Source organism: Borostomias antarcticus, assembly GCF_949987555.1.
Source record: "Borostomias antarcticus genome assembly, chromosome: 25".
NCBI lineage: Eukaryota > Metazoa > Chordata > Actinopteri > Stomiiformes > Stomiidae > Borostomias > Borostomias antarcticus.
In genome coordinates this window covers 3,735,300-3,749,919 of record NC_140258.1, presented here as the reverse complement: position 1 = coordinate 3,749,919, position 14,620 = coordinate 3,735,300, and the positions used below count along the sequence as shown (strand labels likewise).

Below are 14,620 nucleotides of genomic sequence, written 5' to 3'. Positions count from 1 at the left end.
TCTCCTGGTCCCCACAGAGCCACCGCTCTCCTGGTCCCCACAGAGCCACCTCTCTCCTGGTTCCCACAGAGCCACCGCTCTCCTGGTCCCCACAGAGCCACCGCTCTCCTGGTCCCCACAGAGCCACCGCTCTCCTGGTCCCCACAGAGCCACCGCTCTCCTGGTCCCCACAGAGCCACCGCTCTCCTGGTCCCCACAGAGCCACCTCTCTCCTGGTCCCCACAGAGCCACCGCTCTCCTGGTCCCCACAGAGCCACCGCTCTCCTGGTCCCCACAGAGCCACCTCTCTCCTGGTCCCCACAGAGCCCGGCCTGTAGCAACTCATAATGTAATAACGGCTCATAATGTAATAACTTATTACATTATAAACTAACTAAAAAGTTCATAATGTAATAACCAGCTCATAATGTAATAAAACCATGTGCTCATAACGTAATAACTGATTAGCGCATAATGTAATAATGTAATAACGTATTACATTATGAGCCTTACTGGGGCCGCTCATAATGTACTAATGGCCCATATGAGCTGGTCATTACATTATGAACTTTTTAGTTAGTTTATAATGTAATACGTTATTACATTATGAGCCTTTATTACATTATGAGCCGTTATTACATTATGAGCTTTTATTACATTATGAGCTTTTATTACATTATGAGTTGCTACATGGCCCCTCCGAGGCTCTTCTTGAGTTTGGGTCTCGGGACGGAAGGGAAAAAAACGGCGACGAGATCTCAGCGAAAAACCAGCGTCCACCGCGGCCCCCGGGAACCTCACCCGCCTGCAGTGTCTCATCACGGCGGCGACCTCGTCCGGGCTCAGCAGTCTGCCGGCTATTTCCTCCACCTGTTTCAGGGTCCGGGGCCCGGGCCGGGGGCCGCTGTCCCTCACCCCCGCACGCGTCTCCCTGGGCGCGCTCCGCACCTTGAAGGGACGACCCCTCTCCTTGTCTACGGGGGGGGGGGACACGGATGATGTTCATGTGTGTGTTTGGGGGGGGGGGGGGGGTGCAATGCACATAATGGTGTCTGTGTGCTTTGCTTTTCATCACGCAGGAGTGTGTGTGTGTGTGTGTGTGTGTGTGTGTGTGTGTGTATCGCCGTACAGTGAAGTGTGGAGAAAGATTCACCCCCCCCCCTCCGCCCGCTTCGACGGGTGAGTTGACGGCGTGGTGCGTTCCCCCTCACCTGTGTCAGCGTGGCGGGACGGAGATTTGGAGCGCCCCCTGTGGGTCTCTCCGGCCCCTGCCTCTCTCCTGCGGTCTCTCTTGAACAGGAGGTTGGCGAAGGTCTTGGAGCGCTGCACGGTCTTACCGCCCTCCGCCGGGCTCTCCTCCCCCTTCTGCTGTCTCCTGGTCTTCAGCTTGTCCTCTGAGGACGGCAGGGGGGCAGGGGGGCAGGAAGGCAGGGGGGTAGGGGGGCAGGGGGGCAAGGGGGCAGGGGGGCAGGGGGGCAAGGGGGCAGGGGGGCAGGGGGGCAGAGGGGAAGAGACCAGGGGCGGATTGGGGAAATAATTCAGGTCGGGCGGTGTAGCCCCAGTCAGCCCACTAATCTTGATCTTGCGACCAGCCAGCAAGTTGAGCGGTGTGGGTGGGGGGGTGGGGGGGGGGGGGGGGGGGGGCATTTACAGCCATTTACAGCAGGCTGGGCCAGTTAGCGCCGGGAATATCCCCTCTGAATATTTCACTCACAGCAACCAGGCCGACCCACACCACTTGATGAGGACCGGCCCAATTTGTCCCGAGCGTCCCGATGGCCAGAGGCAGAGGTCACTGAGGTCCTTCAGAGTGTGTGTTTAAGGGACAGATACAGGTCCTTCAGAGTGTGTGTTTAAGGGACAGATACAGGTCCTTCAGAGTGTGTGTTTAAGGGACAGATACATACTGTACAACAGCCGCTCTAGTCGTCCGTAATTGTAAACGGGCAGAATGAATCCCGCCAGCAGGCCAGACAGTGTATTAGTGATGAATGCATCGCTCTGTGACTAAAGGTTGACTGGGACAAAGTGCAGAAGGGATTTTGCATTCATTTCCGGTCAGAGGCGTAATTCATCAGTGTTTGCGCGCTGCCTTGCTCAGATCCCTGTAACAGAATCATACGCTCCCTCCTCTGTGTTCATCTCTCGCGCTGTCGGCCTCTCTGCCCCCGGGGGGGGGGGGGGGGGGGCAGCCACAGGGTAATACTGATGTATGATATAGGACAGAGTACATACCAGTGGCGTGCACAGACATTTTGGGGGGCAGGTGCTCAGTGAGAAATAAGCTGGCTGCCTGCTGTAGCCCATGGCTGTAGCTCCCTCTCTCTCTTCTCTCTGTTTCCCTCTCTCTCCCTCTCTTTCTCCCTCTCTCTTTCCCTCTCTTTCTCCCTCTCTCTTTCCCTCTCTTTCCCTCTCTCTCTCCCTCTCTTTCTCCCTCTCTCTTTCCCTCTCTTTCCCTCTCTCTCTCCCTCTCTTTCTCCCTCTCTTTCTCTCTCTCTCTTTCTTTTCTTGGCTTTATGCTGCAACTGGTAAATGAGCCAAATCAATGTTCTGCTGTGCATGATAAAGTACACTGTAAAAATAAAAAGAGGTTTAAAACTAACTTTCAAAAGGGCACTTGCCTGGTCCAGAGGGCAAAGGGCAGGTGCTCTAGCACCACCTAGTGTCTATCTGTGCGCGTCCCTGGTACATACTGTGATCTATGGTGGGAGTTATAGAAAAGTGCTCTGACTAACACAACGAACAGATGCACTGTATCGACTGCTGGGCCTCCACTCCCAGGCCTTGGCTGTAGATTAGATGAATAGACGCTGTTCTGTAATAACTCACTTAGCCCTTTGCCAAGCTCAGTTCAACCATGCCCCCGTACGGACCACCCCATCCTTTAGGAGGAAGGAAGACCGTAGCCCCGGGGGCTGTGTGCAACTGAAGAACTGGATTCAAACGGGATCGATGAAGTCGTATCTTTCCGGGGGGGGTTTTGCTCTGCGCTTGCCTCTCAAGGTTGAGGTTCGGCATTAGGTCAGGAGGAAGTGATCCCAGATCTGTGGCCAGGAGGTAGAGTCTACCTGAGGGACGTTGTTTTTGTTTACTTCCTGGAGAGGGAGGGTCAGCGGGGTCATGAGCAGCTGTGGAGGGGATCTCTTGAGGCTCAGAGGGTTTATCACGTATCCCTGCAACCTCTGAACCCTGGGTGAACTCTGAACCCTGGGTGAACTCTGAACCCTGGGTGAACTCTGAACCCTGGGTAAACTCTGAACCCTGGGTGAACTCTGAACCCTGGGTGAACTCTGAACCCTGGGTGAACTCTGAACCCTGGGTGAACTCTGAACCCTGGGTGAACTCTGAACCCTGGGTAAACTCTACAGTACAGCACTGATAAATGAACTGAGGTCCCGCAACTCACTATAAAACTCAATGAAAAAGTAGAAGAAGACTCCATACCTTACACACACACGCACACATGCACACACACACACACACACACACACACACACATATACATATATGGCTGCTCCTCACCTGTCACAGTGATGTGGCTCTGGGAGCGAAGGATCGGCTTCCGCGGTCTACTCAGCGCCATGAGGACCTGCGTTTTCGGGTCTTCCTGGTCCCTGTCTGCCGATGGCGTCCCCGCCCTGCCCCTAGCCCCGCCTCCCGTTTCCGCCGGCCCCTCCCCTTTCCCCCGTACCGCCGTGTCCTTCAGCAACACCATGGCGCCGAGTGACCGGCTGGTTTCCGCGGCGAACGCCCTGCTTGCGTGCGAAGCCTGAGGCGAGGAGCGGGCGGGGTCGGGGCGAGGAGGGGGGCCGGGGCGGGGGGCGAGGAGGGCGCAGCGCTCCGGGCCGCCGGGCGGACGGAAGCGGTCCTCGGTGGAAACGCAGGCGTCCACCATGTCCGGGCCGAACGCGGGGGGGAAGAGGACCTGGGAGAGACCACTGAGAGAGCTCACGGGGGTGCCAGAGGACAGGGAGGAGCCCGAGGAGTAGGAGTCAGAACCCGGGCAGGAGGACGAGGGAACGCCATTGGACACTGAGGGAGGAAGTACAGTAGTACACGGTTAGAAAACAAGGACCCGAACAGAACATGAGAACAGAATAACAGAGTCTGTAAGCAGAGCAGCATGATGTTCTCTGGGGCGGCTGTAGCTCAGTTGGTAGAGCGGGTCGTTCAATGATTGAAGGGTCAGTGGTTCGAATCCCAGCTCCGACTGTCCACATGTCGAAGTGTCCTTGAGCAAGACACCTAACCCCAAAATGCTCCCAATGAGCAGGTTAGCACCTTGCATGGCAGCTACCGCCATTGGTGTGTGAATGGGTGATTGAGAGGCCATTGTAAAGCGCTTTGAGTGCCGCTAAGGTGGAAAAGCGCTATATACGTGTAGTCCATTTACCATTTACCATTTCTCATTGGGTACCACTCATTGACTGAGTGTGTACTCAAATGGCCAGCGCACAGTAGACATCCAGCTGGGTAGAGCTGTCTTAGTCCAGACTGACATCTGGCTGAACTCATGATGTTAGTTAATCCAGTTGACTCTGGGTACAGAGGGAACATGAGTCAGGGGAATATTAGGAATAGATGACCCTGTAGCCTCAGAACCCTGTAACCTGAATAGACCCCGCACCAGCCAGACGCCGTGACTAACCCAGACTACACCTCTGCCTCTGCTCACACACTGGACTAATGCTCGGCTGTTCAGACGCACTCATGTTACAGAGAAAAACAAGTCATTCTAGGTCTGTGAAAAAATATATTGGAGAGATTTAGTTTAAGCACACTATAGTACATGCAGCCTGTGTTATACTCAACTTGAGCAATTCAAATCATGTTGATTCTGGTAACATGGCCTTTGCAGTTGTCAGTATTCTTTTAATGAAAAGTTAAAGTCTGAATAATATAATGTAAGGCACAATTATTAGGGCTATTGAGATTTGGACTTACATTTGTCAAGCCAGCGGTACTCTGCAACCATCTCTTTGTAGGCTGGGTATCGACCAGCTTCCTGTCAGGGTCAAAGATAGACATCATCATCATCATCACCATCACCATCATCATCCCCACCATCATCACCATCATCTCCACCATCACCATCATCACCATCATCACCACCATCATCGTCATTATCATCACCATCATCATCTTCATCATCATCACCGCCATCAGAAAGACAGAGAGAGAGAGAGAGAGAGAAAGAGAGAGAAAGAGAGAGGGAGAGGGAGAGAGACAAGCATTTGAAAACGTTGATCCAAGATGGCGGCCTTGCCCTTGCCAGGCGCACAAGCAAAGCGCCTCATCTCCAAGGCACCTCTAGGATCCCACCCTAAACGCCCCAGAGGAAGGTCTCCATCGGGGGTCAAGGGAGTGTCCCTCCAGGCCCCCGTCTGAGATCTTCCACACAAGGCTTTAGTAGAGCAGGTGTGGGGGGCGTTTAGCAACCCTAACCCCGGAGTGGGATCTGGCTGTAATGGGGGGCTGAGGAAACACATAAAACCAGGCTTTCTGCTGGTTAGAACCTGATCTCAGCCGGCCTGGTGAATAATGAACGTCGGCCCTGGCTGTTTCTCACACGAGAAACCTGAGATCGCAGGAGTAAAGTGAGCACAGTGGAATGCCACAGCTAGGAGAGCACGCACACACGAATACATACACACACATACACATGTTCACACACACACGTACTATACACACAGGCATGCACACACACATACAGGCACTCGCATATCCAGAGACACACACGTGCACACATACACAAACATGCACCCAAACAAACACACGCACACACATGTACATACACACATATGTACACAGACACACACACAGACACACTCACGCACGGACAGATACATACACACAAACATGCACACACAAACACACGCACACACACAGGAATGCCAGGGATTGAAGCCAACTGCTTCACTATGCAGTCTCACTCCTGCTTACAAGAAGAGCTGACATTGTTTAACGTGCTGCGACATTCATTAATGTGCCAGGGCTCACAACTCAACTGTTATGACTGGACACCTCTAACCCATTTGAAATATCATAGCCCATGACTTGCTGTGTTTAAGCTTAAGATTACATTTTTAGGCACTATTATTAGGCTTTGGTAGCTGATGCCAAAGCGAAGGACAGTCTTCCTAGGGTCCAAACATACACAATGTCAGTATACTGTACAAACAAGTCAACTTTGTAATAGAAGGAATCTGGTCAGTAAAATGTAACCAGGTCTACTTTACAGTATATACAGTACCATCTCCTGCATCCGCACGGAAAACCTGACACAACAGATGGTTTGCTGCTTCGCATAACTATCTGGGAACTCTCCGTTGGAAACTGTTTGGAAAAGGTTCAAAAATACTTGGCAGGTATTAGGATAAACCATCTGTCTATCACCGCCTATCACACGCCAACCTCAACCGCGCCTCGCTGTCGTCACACCTAAACCCGCCCAGTGTAGCTGTTTGTATTTCCTCTTAGAAAGCTGATTGGCGAGATCGTTTTCCAATCTGGCACAAACGGATCTCTATGGAGAGTATCCAGACTGATTTGCGAGAGAAATAGAATGTGAGCCCACGAGATCAGGATGGTTTTCTGAGGCTAGGAAAACGTATCTCACCCTGATGGTCAGCATGATGTGGGTGTGGCTCTTCAGAACTTCCACAGCGTTGCTGTGGGTGATGTCATCAAAGCTCACGCCATTGGCTGAGAGAATCTGGTCGCCCATCTTGATGCCATGCTGTTCCGCCAACCCCCCAGGGTCCAGTCTGGCCGAGAACACACACACAGGCCAAGTCTGCTTTGGTTACAACATATTTACACAGCATATTGATGAATAAAAGATAAATCAATTAAATTATATTTAAATCTCGACGTGAAAAAACATACTCTTGACTGCCCAGGTGTCCATCCATACCTGGAGACATACATGTACAGTATAGGCCCTGTGTGTGTGTGTGTGTGTGTGTGTGTGTGTCTGTGTGTGTGTGTGTGTGTGTGTGTGTGTGTGTGTGTGTGTGTGTGTCCATCCATACCTAGACACGTATATGCCCAGGTATTGTCTGTGTGTGTGTGTGTGTGTGTGTGTGTGTGTGTGTGTGTGTGTGTGTGTGTGTGTGTGTGTGTGTGTCCGTCCGTACCTAGACACGTATATGCCCAGGCCGAACTCCTTGCCTCCGCGGATGTTGAAGCCCAGGCAGTAGTCGTCTGACGTGGTGTAGAGATGGAGGATCCTCCGCAGGGCGCCGTCTGAGCTGGCGTCTGACGGGGTTCGACCGCTCTCCTCCACCACCATGCGCCTGTGGATCAGATCCACCCTGCACACACACACACACACACACACACACACACACACACACACACACACACACACACACACACACACACAAGGGATATCAACACACATTTACACACAATTCATATACCTTTAAATAGGACCATATACTGTACATGTACAGTACATACAGAACACACACACATACACACATACCAGGGATATCAACACACATTTACACATAATGTATACACCTTTACATAGGAACATGTACAGTACACACACACACACAAATACACAAATACACACTCAGGGTAACTAATGTAGAGGTTAATTTGCAACCCCTCACCCAACACAAACACACTGCAACCCCATTCTGGACTGAGCCTTGGTATAAATTAACCCCACAGTCATAAAGGATACAGAGGTAATCCATCCACTCTCCCTGCAGGAAACAAAGATACCACAACCACAGCAAGATAACCATGAAGAGTCAGGGACACGCTGCTCAACATGGGCTCTGTAGCAAGATAACCATGAAGAGACAGGGACACGCTGCTCTACATGCTCTCTGTAGCAAGATAACCATGAAGAGACAGGGACACGCTGCTCTACATGCTCTCTGTAGCAAGATAACCATGAAGAGACAGGGACACGCTGCTCTACATGCTCTCTGTAGCAAGATAACCATGAAGAGACAGGGACACGCTGCTCTACATGCTCTCTGTAGCAAGATAACCATGAAGAGACAGGGACACGCTGCTCTACATGCTCTCTGTAGCAAGATAACCATGAAGAGACAGGGACACGCTGCTCTACATGCTCTCTGTAGCAAGATAACCATGAAGAGACAGGGACACGCTGCTCTACATGCTCTCTGTAGCAAGATAACCATGAAGAGACAGGGACACGCTGCTCTACATGCTCTCTGTAGCAAGCAACCATGAAGAGTCAATTGTGTAATTTGTAGTTATTTGTAATCCTTATAGAGCACATCACAGAGTAACATTTCACTGTACATTACACTGTACTATACTACTAACCCTAGTACATTACACTGTACTATACTACTAACCCTAACCCTAGTACATTACACTGTACTATACTACTAACCCTAACCCTAGTACATTACACTGTACTATACTACTAACCCTAACCCTAGTACATTATACTGTACTATACTACTAACCCTAACCCTAGTACATTATACTGTACTATACTACTAACCCTAACCCTAGTACATTATACTGTACTATACTACTAACCCTAACCCTTGTACATTATACTGTACTATACTACTAACCCTAACCCTAGTACATTATACTGTACTATACTACTAACCCTAACCCTAGTACATTATACTGTACTATACTACTAACCCTAACCCTAGTACATTACACTGTACTATACTACTAACCCTAACCCTAGTACATTATACTGTACTATACTACTAACCCTTACCCTAGTACATTATACTGTACTATACTACTAACCCTAACCCTAGTACAGTATACTGTACTATACTACTAACCCTAACCCTAGTACATTATACTGTACTATACTACTAACCCTAACCCTAGTACATTACACTGTACTATACTATACTACTAACCCTAACCCTAGTACAGTATACTGTACTATACTATACTACTAACCCTAACCCTAGTACATTATACTGTACTATACTACTAACCCTAACCCTAGTACAGTATACTGTACTATACTACTAACCCTAACCCTAGTACATTATACTGTACTATACTACTAACCCTAACCCTAGTACAGTATACTGTACTATACTACTAACCCTAACCCTAGTACATTACACTGTACTATACTACTAACCCTAACCCTAGTACAGTATACTGTACTATACTACTAACCCTAACCCTAGTACATTATACTGTACTATACTACTAACCCTAACCCTAGTACATTATACTGTACTATACTACTAACCCTAACCCTAGTACATTATACTGTACTATACTACTAACCCTAACCCTAGTACATTATACTGTATTATACTACTAACCCTAACCCTAGTACAGTATACTGTACTATACTACTAACCCTAACCCTAGTACATTATACTGTATTATACTACTAACCCTAACCCTAGTACATTATACTGTACTATACTACTAACCCTAACCCTAGTACATTACACTGTACTATACTACTAACCCTAACCCTAGTTCATTATACTGTACTATATACATGCGACAAATCAAATCTGAATGTGAATCTAAGAGTCAGGTGGTTATGTCGTAGGTAATAGAACGCTAGTGTCTGGAGAGACAAACCTCCAGCAATTCCATCAATCAGTCAGCTGTGAGGTAAGGGTTTAGACATGTACAAACAAAACCAATATGTACAAAATAAATCCTGTTTATTTGTCATATACAGTAGTATGTACATGATATGGACACCGTGTACAATAAAATGCTTAGCTGCGCCCAAAACTACGACCCTGAGATCCTGCGATGACTCATGCTCCGCCCACTGAGCGAGCCGGGCAGCTAACAAAACGTCACAGTGTTAAAATTGGAGTTGCCATCTACAGTAAGATCTGATCTGCCACTCTGTCTCGACATCTGACGGTTCTCACAGACGCGTTACTGTGCTCTTCTCACCACGTGGTCTTCTCCTTGGAGTAGCGGATGCCGGGCACCTTCCCAACGCGCCTCACCACCATCCTGAGGCGCTCGTTCCCCGTCAGGACCTTCACGGCGCTGCCCATGCTGATGCTCTCCAGGCTGACCCCGTTCACCTCCACCAGCTGGTCCCCCACGCACAGGCCTGCCTGCTCTGGAAGGAGACGAGAGGCGTTCACACACTCCCTCTTAAACTCAAACACAGACATACACGCGAGCACGCACACGCGCGCATGCACACACACACACACTCAGAAACAGAAACACACACACACACGTTTACACATAGACATGGGCATTGCCAGGAATTTTGGGCCCCATGAAAAGTTATTCCAATCGGCCCCTTATAATATGTATTGATTAGTGAGGACTGGTAGTCTGGGGCCCCTGGAATTGTTCCCCCTTATCCCCCCTTAATGGCACCCTTGCTCAAAGACACACACACACATACACACACACACACACACACACACACACACACACACACACACACATTACAGTCATTTAGCAGATGCTTTTATCCAAAATGACTTACAGTACAATAATTGCATTTAACGTAGGCAGTCAGTGTACTACTACTCGCCAGAACTCACAAGCGTATATTCTTTCTAAACAAGTGACTACAGTAAGAGCATAATGCTAGTGCTAAAGCTCATGACTAGCAAAATTATAAATATAACGTTCCTGGTAGTACTTCTTGAAGAGGTGGGTTTTGAGCCTGCGGTGAAAGATGGGCAGCGACTCTGCTGTCCTGACATCAGTGGGCAGTTTGTTCCACCACTGCGGGGCCAGGACAGAGAAGAGCCGTGACCGTGGTGATCACCCGCAGGGGCCTCGGAGTGACGGGGCAACCAATCACCCTGAGTTAGCAGAGTTTAGCGGTCGGGAGAGGGTGTAGGGCTTGACCATAGCCTGGAGGTAGGAGGGGGCTGTTCCTTTCATTGCCCTGTACACACACACACACTCGCTCACTCACTCACTCACTCACTCACTCACTCACTCACTCACTCACTCACTCACTCACTCACTCACTCACTCACTCACCCACTCACTCACTCACTCACTCACTCACTCACTCTCAGACACTCTCACCCCAGCATCTCCTGTGTCCAGCACACACCTGCGGAGCTGCAGTCCTCCACCTTGCTGACGAAGATGCTGAGTCCGTGCTCCGCCCCCCCACGTACACTGAACCCCAGACGCCCATCAACACTCTTGTTCACCGTGATTGTGTGGAGGTCCTTGCCATCATCTCCACCTGTGCTCACACACACACACACACACACACATACACAAACAAACATATATCACCGTCACATGGGAAATGCCCATACTGTGTAGGTCAAAATGTGTACCTGCGGATGTTCTGTTTAATAAAGACCACCCAGAGCGTGCTGCTCTCACCGTGGACGGGGGCGTTGATGAGGATGACCCTCCCCATGGGTGAGGAGGACGTGGCCCTGTGCCCGTGCTGCTTCCTCTGCATATGGGGCGTGGCTGACGTGTGGGCCCCCCCTGCCTGACCCCCGCTGTGGGGGAAGCCCTCCCCGTTCGTCATCTTCCTCCAGCCGTAGGGGTCCATGCTGAGGGGCCGGACCCCCTACGCACACTCATCCAGTCTGGGGGTCCCGCGAGGCCCCGGGGCTGGGCGGAGGAAGAGAGCGCCGGGGGGCCGGGAGCGGAGAGGTGGGGATCACAGACGCTTTGCCGTGCGGTTGACGGAGAGCGATGGAGGCGTGGGAGGCGTGGGAGCGTAAAGATGGACGCCCCCTCACTGTGCGTACGCGGCTCTCCGCTCCGCATCTCTGAATAGATTCATAAGGAACGCACGAGGGCACAAGCTTAAATCCCAAACGCTCTGCATCTCCGTAATCGAAGGTGTGCGTTGTTGCACCCTTGGCGGTTTGCAGGAGGTCACTCGGGTCTTGGGGAGAACTTAGCCATTTTCATAAGCATCCATCAGTCGCTTTTGAATCCAAAACAGGATTTCTGGATGGATTATAATTGCTGAAGATATCAATGTAAAAACGCATGGCGCTTTCTGTCATTAGGGAACCCCGCTGGCTTGCCCAGCCTCACTCTCTTCCTGTCGCACTCAAGCAGTCGGATACAGAGGCCCCTGAGAGCGTTGTGCCTGGCCATGAGTCCCCACACTGCGCTCATCCATCCACGAGCAAAACAGACAGGCAGGGCAACGTTCTGGAAAACAATCAACACGTACTCTGATATCAGTGACCCTAAAACAGTCATGTTTTATTAAAACATAAATGTGATATAGAGGTCTCAAAATTCGACTCGCTCGTAGCCTACATCTTTGCAACACCACTGTCGATTATAACACGATATACAGTGTCTATAAACCTGGCGTGCGTGCCCTCTGTTGCCTTTAGGAAGCAGATATACAATATACTGTAGTATATAGCGTATACTAGCCCTGACAGTATTATCTGCGTGACTGAAATGCGCTTGTCAGAAGAGTTCACCCGGGGCCGGGTGGTTTCAGTATCAGTACCTTGGACAGCGCTCCAGCTCTAGGTTGCGTAAACACAAGCAAGGGTGTATATCTGACACTGACAGTGTCAACATAACTTCACAACAGTCCCTAAGTTGTAGAGTACTTGAATAATAGTGGGTTTTAAAACTAAGTACCACATGCAGCTTTGATGTCATACCACCAGCGCTAATTTCCAGGTCAAATTTAATTCTGGGTCAGTGCAAACCTTTTAAAGTGAGACTTATTTATCATTAAGCAGACCTAAAATAAAGCACCCGGTGCACACAAAAAAAATTTGTATTTGACAGAGGGTATGCGACTGATACAAGCCTAACATAATGTTGAAATCATTCTATGGCAAACAAAACTAATTTAAGAAAGTTGATAACAGCATTACCTGTATCCATGTCGTGCTGAATGACCTCATCTGAGACTGACCGGAGATACGCTCGCCCTGGCCCGCCTCCCTGGCCCGTGATTGGTTACCTTGGGCTTGCTTAGGTGGATTAGTGCTATCTCATTTGTTCTGAAGGAAGACAATAATTGTCTTTGGAGGTGTAAGCACATTACACGAGCACGGGAGCTTCTGGGACAGCATTCATTACTTAATGAATGCTAATGACTTAATGGTGGTACCTATGACAGGGACTGCAGACTGAAGGCTAACTCTGGTGCGATGCATCAAATGTTTTTACATTTATGTTTTAATTGCACATGGTCCCTTCCAAATACAATTTAAAATGAAATGAAATGACTTGGGAAGCAAGTGTTTTTTCCAGAAGTGGCTTACCGGCTCAGTCTATGCTTTTGAAATTGACTTAATATCACTTTACACATCCTTCCTCTGCATCCGTCAATGTAGAATGGTCCTACACACGTGTACTATTTGATAACGTATTCATAGTAATCGCAAAACATTTGGTTATCTATTACGTTTAAATGTATAGCCATGCAATTATTATTCGTCTGAAGCATAGACTCTGGACATCCCATGTCTGTCTTGCTGGTCTAATGTCGCCATCTCCTGGTAGGAAGTCAGGCCGGTATTTGTTTACAGATTGAATTCTATTGAACTCATTGTAACCTATGTGACAGATTATAATAATTACGATTTTCCCTTTTCAGATAGCCTAAATAATCTCCATAGTCGACGAAACCTCTGTGTGAAACTGCATTAGTCAGACAGCATCGTAGGCTAGTATGGATGTTTATATGGGTATTTATTTTGCCATGTTTTTTCTCCCCCTTTTAAGAGCTGTCATGACTTTTCTTTTTGCCACTGCTTTCTAAGAGGAGCTATGTTTATCAGTATACTGCACTGTCACTTTTATTCCTGTATTCTATTTGTCCTGCTTTTTGTTTAAATGTCTATAATGTCTTGCTTTTTGTTTTAATGCTTTTAATTTGCCCTGCCTTTTGTTTTAAATGTCTATAATGTCTTGCTTTTTGTTTTAATCCTTTTAATGTCTCATGTAAAGCACCTTGAATTGCCCTGTGGCTGAAATGTGCTATATAAATAAACTTGCCTTGCCTGGCCTTGCCTAGCTGTCGACCAATCATGTGATCGTCCACGCCCCGTGGAACATCAACTGGCCAACCGGGGAACAGAGAACCTACAGTCTGTGAGTTGGCCACGCCCTGTTGTGCTCCAGGTAGATGGAGGAACTCGTTAGCTCGCTAGTGCACTAGACCCGGCGCAGTGATATTGAGAGGTCACAGTCTTTACAGTGATACAGCTGGTGGGCGTTGGAACTAGGTATGTGTTTGTAACTGTTTGTGCGGTTGGTTTAATAAGTGAGCAGGTAAACCTGGTATGGGCATTTTAGCATCATTTTTCCAGCTTGGTTGTGACTCGCCTTGCAAGAGTTTGACAGATGGATAGCTGGTGCTAGCTAGCTAAGGTTAGCTGGATAGGAAGCTAGTTAGCAGCTAACGGGCTAGCCTCACCGGCAGAGCTAAAGTTACAGTTGCTAGGGTGATAACCCTAATGCTAGCTAGCTGTCTAGGCTGGATATGTGAAGTTATGCTAGCTATGTGGTGGTGTAAGGATGGGGAATTCAAGGCTTGGCTTCTAGTTAGCTAGCATAGCATAGCTAGGTCGGTTAAGCAAACTGCTTGCTAAGTCATCTAGCTAGTTACGTCTAATATTTTTTACAAAAATATCTTCTTTGAAGATCTTCTTTCATGAACTTACACATGCTTGTGTATTCGCTACGC

General features: G+C 48.8%; 2 protein-coding genes across 2 annotated transcripts in view; one reads left to right on the top strand and one right to left on the bottom strand.

The window, feature by feature from the left end:
- Nucleotides 1–11,491, bottom strand: part of LOC311325908 (PDZ domain-containing protein 7-like) — a gene marked incomplete at both ends in the record, with an annotated part of 12,269 nt that extends 778 nt beyond the window's left edge. The window contains 10 exons of the mRNA XM_084458725.1: nt 781–953; nt 1,191–1,373; nt 3,147–3,341; nt 3,502–4,011; nt 4,924–4,984; nt 6,599–6,746; nt 7,119–7,295; nt 9,889–10,063; nt 11,030–11,167; nt 11,314–11,491. Coding sequence (XP_084314851.1) covers nt 781–953; nt 1,191–1,373; nt 3,147–3,341; nt 3,502–4,011; nt 4,924–4,984; nt 6,599–6,746; nt 7,119–7,295; nt 9,889–10,063; nt 11,030–11,167; nt 11,314–11,491 — 1,938 coding nt within the window. The remainder of the gene's footprint in view (nt 1–780; nt 954–1,190; nt 1,374–3,146; nt 3,342–3,501; nt 4,012–4,923; nt 4,985–6,598; nt 6,747–7,118; nt 7,296–9,888; nt 10,064–11,029; nt 11,168–11,313) is intronic.
- Nucleotides 11,492–14,093: 2,602 nt separating this feature from the next.
- The window catches only part of sfxn3 (sideroflexin 3), a 16,972-nt gene continuing 16,445 nt past the window's right edge, over nt 14,094–14,620 (top strand). The window contains exon 1 of the mRNA XM_084458846.1: nt 14,094–14,159. The gene's annotated coding sequence lies outside the window, so the exon portion shown is untranslated. The remainder of the gene's footprint in view (nt 14,160–14,620) is intronic.